At 36.2% G+C, this 20949-nt stretch overlaps 1 protein-coding gene across 1 annotated transcript; it reads right to left on the minus strand.

Moving 5' to 3' along the window:
• Positions 1–17748: 17748 nt before the first annotated feature.
• On the minus strand, positions 17749–18351 carry LOC114033923 (60S ribosomal protein L17). Its single transcript, XM_027849572.1, has one exon. It carries the CDS (start codon positions 18336–18338, stop codon positions 17784–17786), a length of 555 nt encoding a protein of 184 aa, XP_027705373.1. The 5' UTR covers positions 18339–18351; the 3' UTR covers positions 17749–17783.
• Positions 18352–20949: the final 2598 nt, after the last annotated feature.

Genomic DNA, 20949 nt, shown 5'->3' on the forward strand with positions numbered 1-20949 from the left:
CAAACCATGACAATATCTTTGCTAAAAAGACCTTGAATGGGTTCATGAAATGTCAGAAAGAAATTAACTGAAATGACTGAACAATAGCAACAAATTGTTTAGGATTTCTAGTGAAGGGAAACCCTAAAGCTATAAGGTGACTCGCACCATTGTTGGAGAGCTCTAATTATTGTGTTTTTCCCTAATATTAAGCCTATATTTGATTCTTTGTAACTTCCATGCATTGATTCTAGTTTTGCATTCTAGGGTCAAAAGAACAAGTGTAATCTCTCTTGTACACAATCACCTTTAAAATACATAAAGATGGCTTTCATGCCACTTTTCCTTCCTATCCTCTTCCTAGACAAGTTTTCTCCCCTTCAAGATATATATCCTTAGTTTGCTCACCTGATCCTTATATGGCATAATCCAAAGGGCCTTCACTACCCTACCCCATCCTTTTAACCACAATGTCCCTACCAAAATATAGCACATGTAGGGGACTGTCACTTCCTCAGTCTTAGACACTTTGCCTGAATTCATGCAGACTAAGCTTTTCTGGACTCTATATCACATTGTTGGTTCATATCAAGTTTGCAGTTCACCAAAGATTTTTTCAGAGAGAAATAAATCTATTTAGTCAGATTTTCATATATTTTAATTATTAAACTAGTTTTTTATGCTAAATATAAGAATTCATATTTATTTCTTTTAAATTTCATTGTATTTGAATTGCCTCACCTTTTAAGGTCTTTTTGGATCCTATGAGATAGCTATCCCTCACAGATTTGTGTCATTTGCAAATTGGATAAGTATGCTATTTTTACCTTTACCCAAGTTATTGATTTAAAAAAGTGTTAATGTTAGTTCAGGGACAAATGCAAATCCCTGGAATGTACTACTAGAGACATCCTTCCAAGTTTGACATTGAAACATTGATGTTTACTCTTTGGGTCTATCCTTCAAGTGACTCCAAACCCATGTCTTTCCATTTCATCCACAAACATCTGATGAAAGACTTAATCAAATGCTGAAAACAAATTTTATGTAAATTATATCTAAAGGATCACCACAACTTCCACCTAATCATTCTAATGATTCTGTACAAAAAAATAAAAAGAAGAAATGTGTCTATAATAACCTGTTCTTGAATCCATATAAATTATTTCTGATTACCACTTATTTTTCTAGATATTCATCAAGCAATCCTTTAATAATGAAATGTAGAATTTTGCTAGTATCAGAGTTAAGCCAGAAGCTCTTCTTCTTCTTGTTCTCATTCTCATTCTCCTCCTCTTCCTTCTTCTTGTCATCATCATCATCATCATCATCATCATCTTCTTCTTCTTCTCCTCCTCCTCCTCCTTCTCCTCCTCCTCCTACCTCTTCTTCTTCTTCTCCTCCACATCTTCCTACCTCTTCTTCTTCTTCTTTTTCTTCCTCACATCATTCACTTTCCTCCAGATTTACTTTTCCTCTCTTCTGCATGGTCTTTCAAAAATCTTTGGCAGAGAATCTGTAGTCTCATTTGCCAATAATTTCAATACCCTAGAGTGTGCTTTTTTGGACCAGGGAAGTTGATCTCATTAGAGTAAGTAGGTGTTCTTTTGCTATTTCCCTAGATGAGTTTCAACTGCCTTATCAGTCACTTTTTTCCATTCTTTACAGCCCTAAGATCATTATCTGTCTATTGTTCTCTGTTTTGCTCTATCATCTGAACAGAGAAAAAGACAAAAAAGGGGGGAGATCTAAGATCAATCTGCTACTCTCTTCTATAGATCAGGACATTAGGGTGGCTAGTCTGACAATAGCCCATTTTCCCCAGAATCCAAATAAGTAAAACCACCATCTTAACTACCATCTTACCCCAGACCTTGATGCTGAAGACCCTGAGCTCAAGAGCCTTAGAATATCACTGCCACCCTCTCGTCAAACCACAGGACCTACTTCATATCCAGCTTCTGCAGACATTAATGGGGTCAAAATCATTGTGGAGAAGGAGTTCTTCTTCCTTATCAATACAAGCAACAACTGATGACCAATTGCCATCAACAAGCAGCTAGGTACAAGAGCTCTGAAAGTGGCAGCATCCAACACTCATTCCTATTCAAAACACTAGAGAGTATAGGAATAAATGGCTTCTTGCTTAAAATGATAAGTAGCATCTACCTAAAATCTCCAGCAAGCATCATATGTAATGGGGATAAGGTAGAAGCATTTCCAATAAGATCAGGGGTGAAACAAGGATGTCAATTATCACCACTGTTGTTCAATATGGTACTAGAAACATTAGTTTTAGTAATAAGAGAATAAAAGGAAATTGAAGGTATTAGAATAAGCAAAGAAGGAACAAAGCTATCATTCTTTGCAGATGATATGATAATATACTTAGAAAATCCTAGAGAATCAAGTAAAAAACTACTTGAAATAATAATCAACTTTAGCAAAGTTACAGACTATAAAATAAACCCACATAAACCATGGTCATTTCTATATATTACCAACAAAGCCCAACAGAAATAGATGGAAAGAGAAATTCCATTTAAAGTTACTGTAGGCATAAAATACTTAGGTGTCTGCCTGCTGAAACAAACCAAGGAACTGTATAAACACAATTATAAAACACTTTTCACACAAATAAAGTCAGACCTAAATAATTGGAAAAACATCAGTTGCTCATGGGTGGGCCAAGCTAATATAATAAAAAATGACAATTCTACTTAAGCTAATTTACTTATTCAGTGCCATACAGATCAAACTACCAAAATATTTTATAGAGCTAGAAAAAACAAACCAATAATGGCATTCATCTGGAAGAACAAAAGGTACAGAATATCAAGATAACTAATGAAATGAAATGCAAGGGAAGGTGGCCTAGCCATACCACATCTTAAATTGTATTATAAAGCAGCAATCATCAAAACTGCTTAGTACTGGCTAAGTAATAGAGTGGTGGATCAGTAGAATAGATTAGGTATGTCAATGACCATAGTAATCTACTGTTTGATAAACTCAAAGACCCCAGGTTCAGGAAGAAGAACTCACTATTTGACAAAAATTGCTGGGAAAACTTGAAAAGATTATGGCAGAAACTAAGCATAGACCAAAATCTTACATCACATACCAAAATAAAGTAAAAATGGGTACACAATTTAGATACAAAGGCTGATACTACAAGCAAACTGAGAAAGCAAGGAATAGTTTACCTGTCAGATTTATGGAGAACAAAATTTATGATCAAACAAGATATAGAGAATATTATGAATGATAATTTTGATTACATTAAACTGAAAAGTTTTTGCACAAAGCCAAGGCAACCAATATTAGATGGGAAGCAGAAAACAGGAAAGATATTTTTTTTCAGCCAAAGACAAGTTTTATTAGAACATCCATCATATTGGGCAGACTCTTAAGGAGTCTGAACATGGGTAAACAGTGACTAGATTATAAGAATCCTAACAGTGGCTAGATTTTAAGAATCAGAGCATCTTAATGGAGACAAGATGGACCTTATATATAGAAAAACTATGGGAGGGATCTAGGAGTGGCCAAGTAGTCTATGAGGTAATAGAATTCCAGGGACCTGGACCACATGGCCAAGGGAGAATGGAGAAATGGCCTGGGGCCACAGGGAGGTCCACAATGGAAAGCCAGTTGATGAGATTATAGCCTCAGGGGAGCACCAGAGATTTGGCCATGTGGGAAAGTCCAGGGTTTTTCTTTTCTGGGGCCCAGATCCCAACCCCATCATTCCTCCCTTAATCAAATGGGACCCAAATTCTTTTGGAGTAAGGGGCAAAGGTCTCAGCTTCTGAAACTGCTTCCTGCTGGCTAGGGGTGTAGAGCTGTCCCTGCCTTGAGGGGGTACCAAAGTAACCAGTGTCTCTGATGAGGGCCTCATTTCTAAAGTATACAGAAAATTGAGTCAAATTTATAAGAATACAAGTCATTCCCCAATTGATAAATGGTCAAAGGAAATGAACAGGCAATTTTCAGATGAAGAAATTAAAGCTATATCTAGTCATATAAAAAAAATGCTCTAAATCACTATTGACTAGAGAAATGCAAATTGAAACAACTCTGAGGTACCATATCAAACCTATTAGATTGACTAACATGAAAAAACAGGAAAATGATAAATGTTTGAGAAGATGTGGGAAAATTGGAACATTAATGCATTGTTGGTGGGGTTGTGAAATGATCCAACCATTTTGGAGAGCAATTTGGAACTATGCCCAAAGAGCTATAAAAATGTGCATACCCTTTGACCCAACAATACCTCTACTAGGTCTGTATCCCAAAGAGATCATACAAAGGGGAAAAGGACCCACATGTACAAAAAATATTTTTAGCAGCTCTTTTTGTGGTGGCAAAGAATTGGAAATTAAGGGAATGCCCATCAATTGGGGAATGGCTGAATAAGTTGTGGTATATGAATGTAATGGAATGCTATTGTGCTATAGGACATGATGAGGCAGCAGAGCCAAGATGGTGGAGTGAAAGTAGTGACCTGCTTGAGCTCTTTCCCAAACCCTTCCAAATACCTGTAAAAAATTACTCTAAACAATTCTAGAGCAGTAGAACTCACAAAAAGACAGAGTGAAACAAATTTCCAGTCCAAGACAACCTGGAAGGTCAACAGGAAAGGTCTGTTGTGCCTGTCTGGGAGAGGATCACAGTTCAGTGTGGACCATGTGGCCAAAGATGAGAGCCCAGCAAAGATGGAGCAGGACTCAGGGGACTGAATTAAGGAGAGTTATGGTGGTTTTCTGACTTCTCAATCCACAAATGCCAAAGACAACTCAGAAGGTTAATGGGAAAGGTCTGTCAGACCTGGGTGAGAGGAGCCTGGTTAAACCCTGGCCCAAGCACTGCCCTGGAGCAGTGGACACAGCAGCAGTGGCTTCTTCCAGAACTCTCAGACCACAGATGGTGGAGGGATCCAGAGACTGATCAGAGGGGTATTGTAAGGATCTCTTTGGCACTGAGGCAGTATTATCTTGTTTTGCCAGTGCTTGGATCTGGGTTGCAGTCCTGGGTGGAGGTCCTGGGTGAGGAGGAGCACTGGTGAGGCAGAGCTTGTGACAGCAGTGGAGAGGGAATCCTCCTCACAGTTCCAAGGCAGAAAAGAGTGCTTGTGGTCACTCATAGACCAGAGCACAGGCCAAAAAAAGGAATAAAACACCTCTTCTTTGATCATACCACATTGGAAGAACTGAAAATTTACAGGTCCTTAGATGTACCTCTGAAAACAGCTACACAAAACTTTCTCATAAAGTCACTAGCAGATTGGGGGAGGGAGTAATCAAAAGCAAACACTTTTGAGGAGGGACAGGGTCAAAAAGAGAATAGAATAAATGGAAGAGAAAAATAAGATGGAGAGAATTATAGTTAGTATTTCACAACATGACCATTATGGAAGTGTTTTGCATGACTACACATGTATAACCTATATCAAATTGCTTGCCTTCTCAGTGAGTGGGCAGAGAGGAATTGAGAGAATTTGCAACTTAAAGTTTTAAAATGAATGTTAAAAATTATTTTTGCATGCAACTGGGAAATAAGATATATAAGCAATGGGATATAGAAATCTATCCTACCCTTAAGGAAAATAGAAGGGGAAGGGGATAAGAGAATGGGAGGGTAACAGAAGGGAGTACAGATTGGGGGAAGAGGTATTCAGAATCCATGCCATCTTAGGGTGGGGAGAGATGGGGAGAAAATTTGGAACTCAAAATCTTGTGGAAGTGAATGTTGAAAACCAAAAGTAAATAAATAAATAGTAATAATAATAATAATAATAATAAATGATGAGCAAACAGACTTCAGAAAAACCTGGAAAGACTTGTGTGGTCTGATGCTGAGTGAAGTGAGCAGAACCAGGAGAACATTGTACACAGTAACAGCCACAATGTGTGATGACTAACTTTGATAGACTTAGCTCTTCTCAGCAATGAGAAGACATCTAAGACATCTCCAAAGGTTTCATGATGGAAAGTTCTATCTATATCCAGAGAAAGAACTATGGAGTTGGAATGCAGATCAGAGCATATTATTTGCTCCTTTTTTTACTCTTCTGTTTTGTTTTGTTTCTTCTTTCTTGCGTTTCCTCCTATTGATTCTAATTCTTATTTACAACATGACTAATGTGAAAATATGTTTAATAGGAGTGTATACATAGAGCCTATATTGAATTGCATGCCATCTTAGGGAGGGAGGTGGGAAAGGAGGGGGAGGGCATTTAAAACTCAAAAACTTATAGAAGTGGTTGTTGAAAACTAAAAATAAATTAATAAAATAATAAAAAAGAGAAAGCATCAGCATCCACCAAAATGATGAGCTAACTAAATGAGTCTAGCCATCAAAGCCATTATCTGAGGGAAAAAAAAAGAAAAAAAATTCTTGTAGAGAAGGGGCATCCTCACCAACTGTGATACCAACTTCCACATACACAGTAAGCAAGCTAGGCTAGCTAAAGCAGCAAGCACCCTGAGGGAAAAAGAAGAGGCAGGATTATCCAGGCAAGTCAAATCACCACTACCACCTTGAGCTACCATCTTACTCATATCTTGATGGAGACATCCAAGTACTCTGAACATAGGAACTTATGGAATATCAATGCTTTCAGTCTCCGTGTTCTCATTTGTGCAAAACTTTTGTGGAGATGCAACCTAACATTTACATAGCCTCAGATACTGAAGAATAAAAAAAACGAATGTTCTTGTCACCAGCATCCTTGGCACTGTCAAAATAGTTCAACATAGGAAGTTGATGTGATCTTATCACTAGAAATGACATAAAAAAGCACTACAATCTGCTTTGCCACTGCATCCTGAGAACTTTGAGTCTCTTCTGTCTAAATTTCAGCTGAAACTTTTCATATATAGTGTCTCCCCCATTAGAATATAAAGTCCTACAGAACAGGTATTGTCTTCTTTTCTCTTTGTATTCTCAGAAAGTAGCATAATACTTCGCACAAAAGAAGGGCTTAATAAATATTTTATTCATTAATTTATTCATTCATTTTGCTCCCCCCATGAATGTCTAGGTATGTCTACTTTCTTCTTCTTGATACTTTGCAGTTTTACTCTATGATATCTAATGAAGTAAATAGTCAGTTTTCTCATTCCACCTCTGATTCAATCTAAAATTCTTTTGATTGGGTTTGTAAGACTGCAGACAGTTTCATTCTTATCAGTCCTTATCCACTCCACTCCAATCCTGATCAAGATTCCATAATTCCATAATTCCATAATTCTTGAGGTTTAATACAGAAATCCCAACTTGATATTGACATCATTTTCAGGATATTTTATTTTTCCCAATTACATGTTAAAACAATTCAAAAATTAACAATTTAAAAACATTTTTTAAAAAAAGTTTTGTGCTCCAAATTCTATCCCTCCCTTCTTCCATCTGAGATGATAAGCAATCCAATAAAATTTATACATGTGCAATCATGTAAAACATTTCCACATTAATCATTTTGTACAAGAAGGCTTGAATAAAAAAATGAATGAAAGAAAGTGAAAAATAGCATTATTCAGTCTGTATTCAGATAGTATCAGTTCTTTCTATGAAGGCAGATAGTATGCTTCATCAATAATCCTTTGGAGTTATCTTGGATCATTGTATCACTGAGAATAGCTTAGTCATAATAGTTATTCATTGTACAATATTGCTGTTCTCCCAGTTCTGCTCACTTTACTTTGCATGCGTTGATGTAAGTCTTTCTAGGTTGCTCTGAAATCATCTTGCTTGTTATTTCTTATACTACCATGATATTCCATCACAATCAGATACCATAGTTTATTTAGCCATTATCCAATTAGTGGGCACACTCTTCACCTCCAATTCTTAGTCACAAAAAAAAAAGAATTTCTATAAATATTTTTGTAAAATAAGTCCTTCCCCCTGTCTTTTTTGTATGTCTTTGAGATACAGATTTAACAGTGTTATTGCCGGATGAAAGGGTATGTATAATTTTATAGCCCATTTGGGCATAGTTCTCCAGAATTGCTCTTTAGAATGGTTGAATCACTTTACAACTCCACCAAGAGTGCATTACTGTCCCAGTTTTCCCACATCTTCTCCAACATTTATCACTTTCCTTTTCTGTCATTTTAGCCAATCTGATAGGTGTGAAGTGGTACCTCAGGGTTGTTTTAATTTGCATTTCTCTAATCAATAGTGATTTAGAACATTTTAAAATGTGATTATAGATAGTTTTGTCTAAAAACTGCCTGTTCATGTCTTTTGACCATTTCTCAATTGGGGAACGACCTGTAGTTTTATAAATTTGACTCAATTCTCTTTATATTTGAGAAATGAGGCCTTTATCAGAGATAATAGTTGCAATTTTCTCTAGTTTTCTGCTTCCCTTCTAGTCTTGGTTGCATTGGCTTTATTTGTGCAAAACCTTTTTAATACTATATAATCAACATTATTTATTTTACATTTTATGTATTTTACATATAATGCTCTCTATCTCTTGTTTGGTCTTAAATTCTTCTCTTATCCATAGATCTGGCAAATGAACTATTTCATTCTCTCCTAATTTGATTGTGGTATTACCCCTTATGTGTAAGTCATGTACCCATTTTGACCTAGGATTCTTTAAGTATGCCATTATATCATCTGCAAAGAGTGATAGTTTTATTTCCTCATTGCTTATTCTAATTCCTTCAATTTATTTTTCTTGTTTTATTGCTAGAGTTAACATTTCTAGTACAATATTGAAAAATAGAGGTGATAATGTTCATCCTTGCTTCATTCCTGATCTTATTGGGAAGGCTTCTAGCTTATCTCCATTACAGATAATGTTTGCCAATGGTTTTAGATAAACATTATTTATCATTTTAAGGAAAACTCCTTTTATTCATATGCTCTCTAGTGTTTTTAATAGGAATGGGTGTTATATTTTGTCAAAAGATTTTTCTGCATCTATTGAGGAAATCATGATTTATGTTGGTTTTGTTATTGATATGGTCAATTATGCTGATAGTTTTCCTACTATTGACCCAGTCCTACATCCTTGGCATGAATCCCACCTGGCCATAGTGTATGATCTTTGTGATATATTTTTGTAATGTCCTTGCTAGTATTTTATTTAAAAATTTTGCAACAATATATATTACAAAATACATATTTCTAAGATAGGGCTATTTAAAGATTCTATTTATTCTTCTGTTAATCTGGGTAATTTATTTACTTTAAAAGATATTTATCCATTTCATTTAGATTGTCAAATTTATTGGTGTATAATTGGGCAAAATAACAATTGTTTTGATTTCCTCTTCATTGGTGGTGAACTCACTCCTTTCATTTTTGATACAGGTAAATTGGTTTTCTTCTTTCCTTTTTTTCCCCATAAAACCAGCTTATGGTTTTATTTTATTTATTTATCTAGTTTAATAGTTTTCTTTCTTTCAATTTTATTAATATCTCTTTTTTATTTTCAGGATTTCCAATTTGGTGTTTAATTGGGAATTTTCAACTTTGTTTTTTTTTTCAGTTTAATGCCTAATTCATTGATCTGCTCTTTCTCTATTTCATTGATGTAAGCATTTAGAGATATAAATTTTCCCCTAAGTATTGCTTTAGCTCCATCCCATAAATTTTGGAATGTTGTCTCATTGTCATAATTTTTTAAACACAAAATTATTGATTGTTTCTATGATTTGTTCTTTGAACCCCTTATTTTTCTCACATTAAATTATTTAGTTTCCAATTAATATACCTTTCCATTGCCCATTATTTAATGCAACTTTTATTGCATTATGATCTGAAAAAGGATGCATTTCCTATTTCTGCTTTTCTGCATTTGGTTGTGAGGTTTTTATGTCCTAATATGTGGTCAGTTTTTGTGTAAGTTCCATGTATTGTGGAGAAAAAAGTATATTCCATTTTATTCCCATTCAGTTTTCTGGATATCTATCATATCTGACTTTTCCAGAATTTTATTCACCTCCTTAACTTCTTTGTTGTTTATTTTTTGGTTAATTTTTCTAGTTCTGAGAGGGGAAAGTTGAGGTCCTCTATTAGTATAGTTTCATTGTCCATTTCTTCCTGTAACTCGTTCAACTTCCCCTTCAAAAATTTGGACGCTTTACTATTTGTTGCACATATGTCTAGTATTGATATTCATTTTCTAAGGTACCTTTCAGTGATATATAGCTTCTTTCCTTATCTTTTTAAATTAGATTTATTTTTGTTTTTGCTTTGTCTGATATCATGTTTGTTACTCCTCCTTTGTGTGTGTGTGTGTGTGTGTGTTGGCTCAAACGTAATATATTCCACTCTAGCCCTTTATCTTTACTCTGTGTGTGTCTCTATGCTTCAAATGTGTTTCTTGTAAACAATGTATTGTAGGATTCTGTTTTTTAATCCATTTAATCCACTTTTGTTTGATGGATAAATTTATCCTATTCACATTTATAGTTATGATAATTAACTGTGTATTTCCCTCCATGCTATTTCTCCCTTGTTTATCCCTCTCTCATCCTCACCCTATTCCTTCTCCCAAATGTTTTTCTTGTAAGCACCATCTCCCCCAATCCACTCTCCCTTCTATCAGCACTCCCTTTCATCTCTGTTCCCTTTTACTTCCTTATAGGGTAAGACAGATTTCTGTATTTCACTGAATGTGTACATAATTCCCTCTTTGAGCCATTTCTGATGAGATTAAAGTTTAAGCTTTTCCCACAACCCCCTTCACCCTCCCCTTCATTATAATCACTCTTTCATGCCTCTTTTATGTGAGATAATTTAACCCATCCTACCCCTCCTTGATTTTTCTTCCAGTGAAATCTTCTTTCTCGCCTCTTTATTTATTTTGGGGTGGGGATCATCCCATCAAAGTCACCTCATATCATCATCCTCTGTCTATGTATACTCCTCTAATTACCCTTATAGTAATAAAGTTCTTAATAATTTCAACTATTATCTTGCCATGCAGAAATATGAACAGTTTAATTTTATTGAATCTCTTCCATATTCTCTTTCTTGTTTCTTTTTTTTAACCTTTTTATGTTTCCCTTGAGTCTTGTGTTTCGTGATCAAATTTTCTATTCAGCCCTGCTCTTTTAATTAAGAATGCTTGAATGTCCTCTCTTTCATTAAATATCCATTTTCCACCTGAAGGATAATATTCATTTTTGATATGTAGATGATTGTTGTCTGTAATCCTAACCCCTTTGCTTGCTGGAATAGCATATTCAAAGCCCTCTGATTCTTTAGTGGGAGAGCTGCCAAATCCTGTAGCTCCATGTTATTTGAATTGTTTCTTTTTGGATACTTTGCAGTACTTTCTCCTTGATCTGGGAACTCTGGAATTTGGTTAAGATGTTCCTAGGAGTTTTCGTTTTGGGATATCTTTTAGATGGTTATCGGTGAATTATTTTAATTTCTATCTTGCCTTCTGGTTCTAGGATATCAGGCCAGTTTACCTTGACAACTTTCTAACAAGTTGTTCATTTCTTCAATCTTCTTTCCCATACTTAAACCTTTGACTTCATTTAACAGTGTGAAGAGAACACCTCTATCTTAAGATCTTCATTTACTTGTCTAAAACTTCATAATCCTTAATGATGCTTTTTAGATTCCTTCTGGAAGTATCATTCATACCATGGGAATTACTAGAACTCTGCAAAATTCAAGCATGACAAGTTTGGGTAATTCCTTGTCCTTCCATGGATATATATTCTAAAAAGACAAGAGACTTTTCATTTTTTAAGGATGGACAAATAGTCGATTTTTCTCATTAGTATAGACTCTCCAACCACCAGTACTTCTCTCTTCTTCCTCTCACTCTTAGTGCAGAGTAACTCACCTAAATGTAAACTCATTATTTCTTAGCCCATTGGTTCTCCTATCCTCTGGCATCATAATTAATTGGGGGAGAAAAAGGTTATACTAAGATGGGAATTCTACTTTTGTAAGAAAGGAAGAATGAGGGGCTGGAGCCAAGATGGTGGAGTGAAAGCAGTGACTTGCTTGAACTCTCCCCCAAACCCCTCCAAATACCTGTAAAGAATGACTCTAAACAAATTCTAAAGCAACAGAACCCACAAAAAGACAGAAAGAAACAAATTTCCAGCCCAAGACAACCTGGATGGTTGATCAGAAAAGTATATTGCGCCAGGCTGGGAGAGAAATGCAGTTCGGTGTGGGTGCACAGACCTCAGAAAACTAGAGAAGGCCTCAGAGGACTGAATCACAGGCAGCTGTGGCAGTTTCCAGACTTCTCAACCCACAAATGCCAAAGACAACTTAGAAGGTCAGTGGGAAAAGTATGTTTCTGTGGTGAGAGAGAAGCTAGGTACCAGCCCCAGTTCCTGAGCATGGCCCTGGGGTGGTGGCTACTTTCTGAGCTTCTGGTTCACAGACTGAGTGGGAATAGAGTAGCTGATCAGAGGGGGATTGCAGGGATCTCTTTGCTGGTGCAGGATTCTCTTGCTTTGCCTGTGCTTGGGTCTGGATCACAGTTCTGGGTGGCAGTCGTGGGGTGAGAAGGAGTGCTGGTGTGCTGGAGCATGTAGTGGTGGTGGAGAGGAAATTCTCCTTACAGTTCCAAGACAGAAAAGAGTGCTTGTGGTCACCCGTAGACCACAGCACAGGCCAGGAAAGGAGTAAACACCTTGCCCCTTATCATACCACCTTGGAAGAACTGAAAATTTACAGGTCCCTAGAAGTATCTCTGAAAGCAGCTATACAAACCCCCAAAGCTTGGAACAGTACATTCTCCACATTGGAAGCAGACCTCTACCTTAACAAAGAGTTTATAACTCAAGTAATTGGCTGGGATCATGAGCAAACCTAGCAAAAAGAGTCAGACCACAGAATCTTTTTTTTTGGTAATGAAGCAGATCAAAACATACAACCAGAAGAAGACAACAAAGTCAAAGTTCCTACATCCAAAGCCTCCAAGAAAAATATGAATCAGTTCCAGGCCTTGGAAGAAGTCAAAAATTAATTTTGAGAAGCAAGTAAGAGAAATAGAGAAAAAACTGGGAAGAGAAATGAGAGTGATGCAAGAAAATCATGAAAAACAAGGCAACAGCTAGCTAAAGGAGACCCAAATAAATACTGAAGAAAATAACACCTTAAAAAATAGCCTTACTCAAGTGGCAAAAGAGGTCCAAAAAGCCAATGAGGAGAAGAATGCTCTAAAAAGCAAAATTGGTCAAATGGAAAAAGAAGTCCAAAAGCTTACTGAAGAAAACACTTCCTTAAAAATTAGAATAGAGCAATTGGATGCTAGTGACTTTATGAGAAATCAAGATACTGTAAAACAAATCCAAAAGAATGAAAAATTAGAAAACAATGTGAAATATCTCATTAGAAAAACAACTAACCTGGAAAATAGGTCCAGGAGAGATAATTTAAAAATTATTGGACTATCTGAAAGCCATGATCAAAAAAAAAAAAAGAAGCCTAGACATCATCTTTCAAGAAATTATCAAGGGAAATTTCCCTGATGTTTTAAAACCAGAGGGTAAAATAGAAATTGAAAGAATCCAGTGATCTCTTCCTGAAAGAGATCTTCAAAGGAAAACTCCTAGTAATGTTGTAACCAAATTCCAGAGTTCCCAGGTCAAGGAGAAAATATTGCAGGCAGCCAGAAGGAAACAATTCAAGTATGGTGGAAACCCAATCAAGATAACACAAGATTTAGCAGCTTCTACATTAAGGGACCACAGGGCATGGAATAAAATATTCCAGAGGGCAAAGGAGATAGGATTACAACCAAGAATCACCTACCCAGCAAAACTGAGTATAATTCTTCAGGGGAAAAAATGGTCATTCAGTGAAATAGAGGACTTTCAAATATTCTTGATGAAAAGACCAGAGCTGAATAGAAAACTTGACTTTCAAATACAAGACTCAAGTGGAACATGAAGAAGTAAACAGGAAAGAGAAATCATAGGAGACTTATTAAGGTTGAGCTGTTTACATACCCGCATGGAAAGATGATATTTGTAACTCATGAGACCTTTGTCAATATTAGGGTAGTTGGATGGAAAAATTATATGTATGTATGTAGATAGATGGATAGATAGATAGATAGATAGAGGACATAGGGTGAGTTGAAGATGAAGGGGTGATATATGGAGAATAAAATTAAGTGGTGAGAGAGGATTATACTGGGAGAAGGAGAAAGGGAGAGGTAGAATGGGGTAAATTATCTCACAAAAAACACAAAAGAAAAAGACTCTTACAGTGGAGGGGAAACAGGGGAAGGTGAGAGGGGATGAGTGAATCTTATTCTCATTAGATCTGGCTTAAGGAGGGAATAACATACACACTCAATTGTGTATGGAAATCTATCTTACCCTACAGGAAAATAGGGGGGAAAGGGAAAAAGAGAGCAGGGGGATGACAGAGGGGACCGAAGACTGGGGGAGGGGGTAGTCAGAAGCAAATACTTCTGAGGAGGGACAGGGTCAAAAGAAAGAATAGAATAAATGGGAGGCAGAATAGGATTAAGGGAAATATAGTTTTTCACAACATGACTACTATGAAAGTGTTTTGCATAGCTGCACATGTATAATCTTTATTGAGTTGCTTGCCTTTTCAATGAGGGTTGGTGGGGAGGGAGAAAAGAAGAAAATTTGGAGCCCAAAGTTTTAAAAACACATGTTATAAAAAATGTTTTCACATGCAAGTGGGAAATAAGAAATATAGGAAATGGGGTACAGAAATCTATCCTGCCCTACTGGAAAATAGAAAGAGAAGGGGATAAGAGAAGGGGGAGGAGAGATAGAAGGGAAGGCACACTAGGGGACGGAGTATTCAGAATGCATGCCATCTTGGGGTGGGGGGAGGGGCAAGATGGGGTGAAAATTTGGAACTCAAAATCTTGTGGAAGTGAATGTTGAAAACTAAAAATAAATAAATTAAAAAAAAAACAGGAAGAATGAGAAGAAGCACACATTCGTTTTCATTAATCAAGATACTGTTGTTTCCTTGGTTATTCATTCTAGGTAAGAAACTCAGAATGAAGAAATGAGCAGGTACCAGTAGGCCCAGGCAATTGCAGCAAGTAATTAAATAAAGAAAAATGAAATATGAAATAAAGGAAAAAGAGACTGCAAAAATTAGAGCTGGAAGGGACATCAGAGATCATCTTGTCTAATCCTCTCTTTTTAAAAATGAGGAAATTGTGGTTAAGTGATATTCAAGCAGAGCTGGGATCCCAACTCAGTTCCTTTGATTTCAAATACACTGTTCTTTATACTGTACCACACAGAGAGGACTGTATTAGACAAAACTTCTAGTTGGTCACCATTGGACTGATTCATCAGGGGAAAATGTAAAATGTACATTATTCCCTAGAGGTAACAGAGTTTTACTCTAACCTTGTGCCTGAACATAGAGCCATAACTTTTTTTTTTCATTCCTGCTTAAAGGTTCATTAGGAAGTCATAAGGTAGCAATTTGAATGATAGAATTAAACTAAATACGATTCCTCCTGAATTCAAGGCAGCTTCTTTGTAGTACCTTAAGCCACCACTATAAGATTAGTAATAACTGGAAAGCAGAGGCCACTATTCAGAGAGACCAGGCATACTCATGAGAAAATAAAGAGCTAGTCATAAGTTTCTAAGCAAATTTGATTGAGAAGATGAAGGTAAGCAATCAAGAGATGGTTAATGAAAGCCTTCTATAAACACACTTCAGGCTTCTGTCCTAATATCACCTTTAAAAATACATTTAAATACATTAAATACATTTAAAAATACATTCCCTCTATATTCCCCTCAATTGAATTGTAGCTGAGCAGTAAAAATAAAACCTGAAACAAAAAAATAATTGTACAAAAATCCAAACCCTTTCTTAATGAAAAAGGCTTTTACTTTTTTCTTCTTTTCATAAGGTACAAAAAAAATCGTCACTGAAATAATGAAATATGAGCAAAGCAGAAAAAAAAATTATTCCCAAGGATTGCATCTCATCTCCCACATGCTAAAGATTCCCTGCTGATAACAATTACCATAGCTAGGCCACCTGTAATGTAAAGTCAGTCTTGACTTCTGATCAATGTGACTAAGACTGAAGAATAAAGTGGACAAGAGGATTTATCATTAAATTAACAAAAGTATAGTATATAAGGAAAGAAATATTCATTGTAACTTTCTGTTGGGTTGAAGCCAGAAGAAAATTACTCTGGCTCTTTAATGCCTTAAAAAGTTTTTTTTTTAACTCTTAAATCTCTGACAATCTATTTGTCATCTTCAGATTACACTGATTGAAGGATGATATTTTTCTGTATTAATGGTGACCTCTTGGCTATTTCTTTCAGGATACCCCTATGTGAACTGGATACCTTTTGTTTGTTTGTTTGGTTTTCTAGTTCCAATCCCTGCTCCAGATACTTATTGCCACATTATTTTTCAAAGAAAATGTTATCACTATCTGGCTGCTTAGTACAGTATGACTAGTCATTTCTCTTGTCTCACCATCAGATTCCTCACTTGTAAAAGGATGGAGTTGAATCAGATGATCTCCAAGATCCCTTCCAGCCTAGGAATATTTCTGTGAGATAGAGTATAAGACTATATGCTCATAACCTATTTATATTATATATAGATATACACATGTATTTATATATAGACACACACACACATACACACACACACACACACACAAACTGAGGTTGTAGAGACGAAGTACTTTGCCCAAGATCACATAACTAGTAACACAGTTCAAGCTTAATCTCAGGTCTCCCAAATTCAAAGCCAGTCCTCTTTTCATTATAACATTATTTTTGAGCACCTGTTATGGGGTAAGTAGTTTTGTATCAGGAATCAAGTGTTTGTGAAGAGATTCACACACACACACACACACAGATGACACAGGAAAAGGGAGACAGGGAGCTAGAGACAGAGATAGAGGCACAGAGAGACAGAGATAGATGGAGAGCCAGGGATGGAGAAAGAGACAGAGTCAAAGACAGAGATAGAAAAAAATTCACCTTTTTCCTTCTCCTATAGTATGGTCCACTCATTTATACCAACTAATTCCTCAGAATCCAATGAAAAATAAGTTTATCTTTATCTAGAGAGAAAGCTTATTATAAATGTACTAGCAGAAAAAAAATAAACAAGACTTTGGAGTAAGAGATGCTATTTAAAGGGAGGAAGCATAGAGGGGATACACTCAGTCCCACTGTAGAAACAAATTCCAATGTGGGAGGTCACTACTTAAGTTGGTCAGTGAGCCAGACAAGACCCCAACTGTTCATCATTATACTCAGTTTGAAGTAGTAGTCAAGTTACTTATGTATGGAACAATTGGAGAGTACTACAAAGCAGTATTCCATCTGGTATACAATTGAATCTACCCAAGTAACAAAGAACAGTTCATGGATCACTCCTCTAGCCCCTTGCTCCTAGTTCTTTGTGATCTCTCCCTCTTGAAGTTATTTTGCATTACTACTTATTACAGGACTTACATAAGTAATTACTTTACTTACATGTGTGAGTATTGTATCTTCTGAGTATGATATCATTTCAACAAGGTCAAGGAAAGCTTTACTTTTATCTTGTATGCCTAGCACCTAGCACGGTGCCTGGCACACAGTAGGTATTTAATAAGTTTCTTTTGTATTTGAGTTGAATTGCGTGAATAAGTAAATAGTATGGAGTGGTGAATGAATCAACATGGACTAGAGTCATTAACGTAAGATTCTAAATGAATGTTAGTCATAACCTCACCTGAATTCTGCCTAATACATGTCTGGGACTTATTTTATTTCTATTCTTTTTTTTTATTTCACTTTTATTTGCTTTCTAATGTCATATTTACTCCCGTGCCATAAGCTTTTGTTTCTTCAGTTTCTTCTGGGATATCTTTTTCTTTTGAGCAACATCCTCTTCTGGTTTAAGAACAATTTGTTCCTTTTCAGTAAGTATCATCTCAATATGGCAAGGAGAACTCATGTATGGGTTGATCCGACCATGAGCCCTGTAAGTATGCCGTCGCATTTTAGGTGCCTTATTAACCTGGATATGCTCAATGACGAGAGAATCCACATCCAAACCCTTCAGCTCTGCGTTACTCTCTGCATTTTTAAGCATATGCAGCAAGAACTCAGCACTCTTTTTGGGCCAACGACCCTGTGTCCAACCCCACTGCTTAGCCTGGGCACACCTGCCAACTCCACCATTATATTGCCTGAAGTGAATACATTGTTTCTTCAATGTGACATCTTTCAAATACTTGGTAGCTTTTTGGACATGCATGCCCTTGATAGCTTGGGCTGTTTCACGGGTGTTCTTGAAGTGGACCCGGAGATTTGAACCCCTTGACTTGCATGATTTTGTGGGGTTCTCTGTATCAAGAGAGTACCTTACCATTTTAAATGATTACCTAGGATGGATCAAGGGATTATTTCTATTCTTGATCTATTTAAGGCTACAGGATTAATAGACTCAGAGCAGACCTGATGCAGGAAACATTTTCCCTCTGTTTAGTGGGTGGGCAAGTTTATTCACTTCTCCAATGTAAAGCCATAGAGATCTGGTTCCAAAGCAATTATGGCAATTCTGATTTTCAAAGTGGAATTAAATTAAATTTGAGGTGTTTGCGTCAGTTGTTCATTCATTCATTCATTCATATTTGTCAACTTCTGACTATATATATATAAAACTTATGTGAGGCCTGTAGCTATGTTGATGAATTACTCTATAGGTTGAAGCTGGTTCCTGATTACAGAGATCTTGAAAGTAGAGAGAATCCTCATATCCTTACTTTTCTACTCCTGAACCCCTTTCAGCACTACAGAGGTCTAAAGGAAGGGTAGGGAATTATCAAGTCCCAGGAATTTTTTATTTAAGATATGCAATTCTGGTGAAAATGTAAGTGGAATTTTGTTATACTTTAGCAATGTTACCATTTTCGAAAAAAATATATTTAAAAAAAATTATTATTTACAAATATGAGGGCAAACATTTTTGCAAATAATCAGCAACAATTTTCTGAAGAATAAGGTTTTATTTTCTTACTTTCTTAATTGACAAATACATAAACATTGCAAATGTTATCTTCTGGGTCTTAAGTAATGATAAAAATAACAAAGGGTTTGTGTCTATGATTAATCTATATGATTGTATTTGTTTGATTTCTTTAAATATTACTATAAGTCATTGTCATTAATCTGCAGTCTGATAAATTGGAGACTAATTTGTTACCAGTATCAGGATAGATGAGAAAAAATTAGATTTAATTAAGTTTAAAGATCTCCCTAAATGTTTTCATTTTGGTGATAAATCAGATATTTTTCAGAATAATAAACAGGAAACAGAGGCACTGAAACCACATTTATTTCCAAAGGTAAGGATCCTTGTTACACTTGATGCCAAGGCTTACAAGGCAAGCAATTGATTATATTTCCCACCTAGCATTTTCTAGAAGGAAAATAGAATATCTCTACCCCCAAACCACCACAGTTGGATACTCTTAAGGTGTAAAAATTCTAATGTAGTTCCATGTGGACAAGGTCAAAAGATGAGAGTGATATAATTTTTCAAATATCTATGTGGGCATGGGCTAAGCATGATTTAAGCTAAAAGCTTACAATCTAATGGAATCTAATGGAGATAACACCCAAAAGGAGGAAAGCATGGGACACCAGGGGTGGGGTAAGGTGGAGTAGGGAGGAGTTTCTTGTTCTGTAGAGTTTAAACCAGCAGAACAGCAGATGCCAAGTGTTGTCAACTGAAAGTCCAATTTCTGCCCTCTATAAAGAAAGACATTGGGAGAAATTTGGTACTCTGCCCTCCAGTCTGAGGAAAGAGGAGACTGAGGGAGGTGATGTCAATTAGGGTTTGAGTTTGCAGCATGTTTGTTGTTCAGTTGTTCAGTTGTGTCTAACTATTTGAGACCCCATGGACATGTGGCGATCCTTCTATCCTTCACTGTCTCTTGAAGTCTGTCCAAGTTCATGTTCATTGTTTCCATGACACTATCTACCCATCTCCTCCTCTGGTGTCCCCTTTTACCTTTGCCTTCAATATTTCTCAACATCTGTGTCTTTTCCAATGAGTCCTGTCTTCTCATTATATGGCCAGAGTATTTAAGCTTCAGCTTCAGTATTTGACCTTCCAGTGCAGTGTTTGAATCAATTTCTTTAAACATTGACTGATTTGATTTCCTTGCTGTCCATGGGATTCTCAAAAGTCTTCTCCAGCACCAAAATTCAAAAGCATTAATTCTGTGGAGCTCAGTTTTCCTCATAGTCCAACTCTCACAGACATACATTGCTACTGAAAAAAAAATAGCCTTGACTATATAGACCTTTGTCAGCAAGGTGATGCCTCTACTTTTTAGTATGCTGTTCAGATTTGCCATAGCTTTCCTTTCAAGGAGCAAGAGTCTTTTAATTTGATGGCTGCATTATCATCTGCAGTGATCTTTGAGCTAAAGAATATAAAATCTGATACTGCTTCCATTTCTTCTCCTTCTATTTACCAGGAAGTGATGGGACCAATTGCTTAAATCTTAGTTTTTATAATGTTAAGCTCCAAGCCAGATTTTACACTCTCCTCTTTTACCCTCATCAAGATGATTCTTAATTTTTCTTCACTTTCTGCCAGGAGTCCTACCATCCACATATCTGAGATTGTTGATTTTCTCCCAGCAATCTTAATTCTGGCTTTTGGTTCATCCAGCCTGACATTTTGCATGATGTAATCTGCATATTACTCAAATAAATAAGGTGACAATATACAGTTGTTCTCCTTTTCCCACCTTAAACCAATCAGCTGTTCCATATTGGATTTTAACTGTTTCTTCTTGAACCGCATACCTTTTAATACTGTCCACAGGGTTTTCTTGGCAAAGATGTTGGAATGGTTTGCCATTTCCTTCTCCACTGGATCACCTTTTGTCAGAACTCTCTACTGTGACCTGGCTGTCCTGGGTTATACTACATGGCACAGCTCATAGTTTCATTGAGCTATGCAAGCC

Source organism: Vombatus ursinus, unplaced genomic scaffold (assembly GCF_900497805.2).
Source record: "Vombatus ursinus unplaced genomic scaffold, bare-nosed wombat genome assembly UNPS02007612.1, whole genome shotgun sequence".
NCBI lineage: Eukaryota > Metazoa > Chordata > Mammalia > Diprotodontia > Vombatidae > Vombatus > Vombatus ursinus.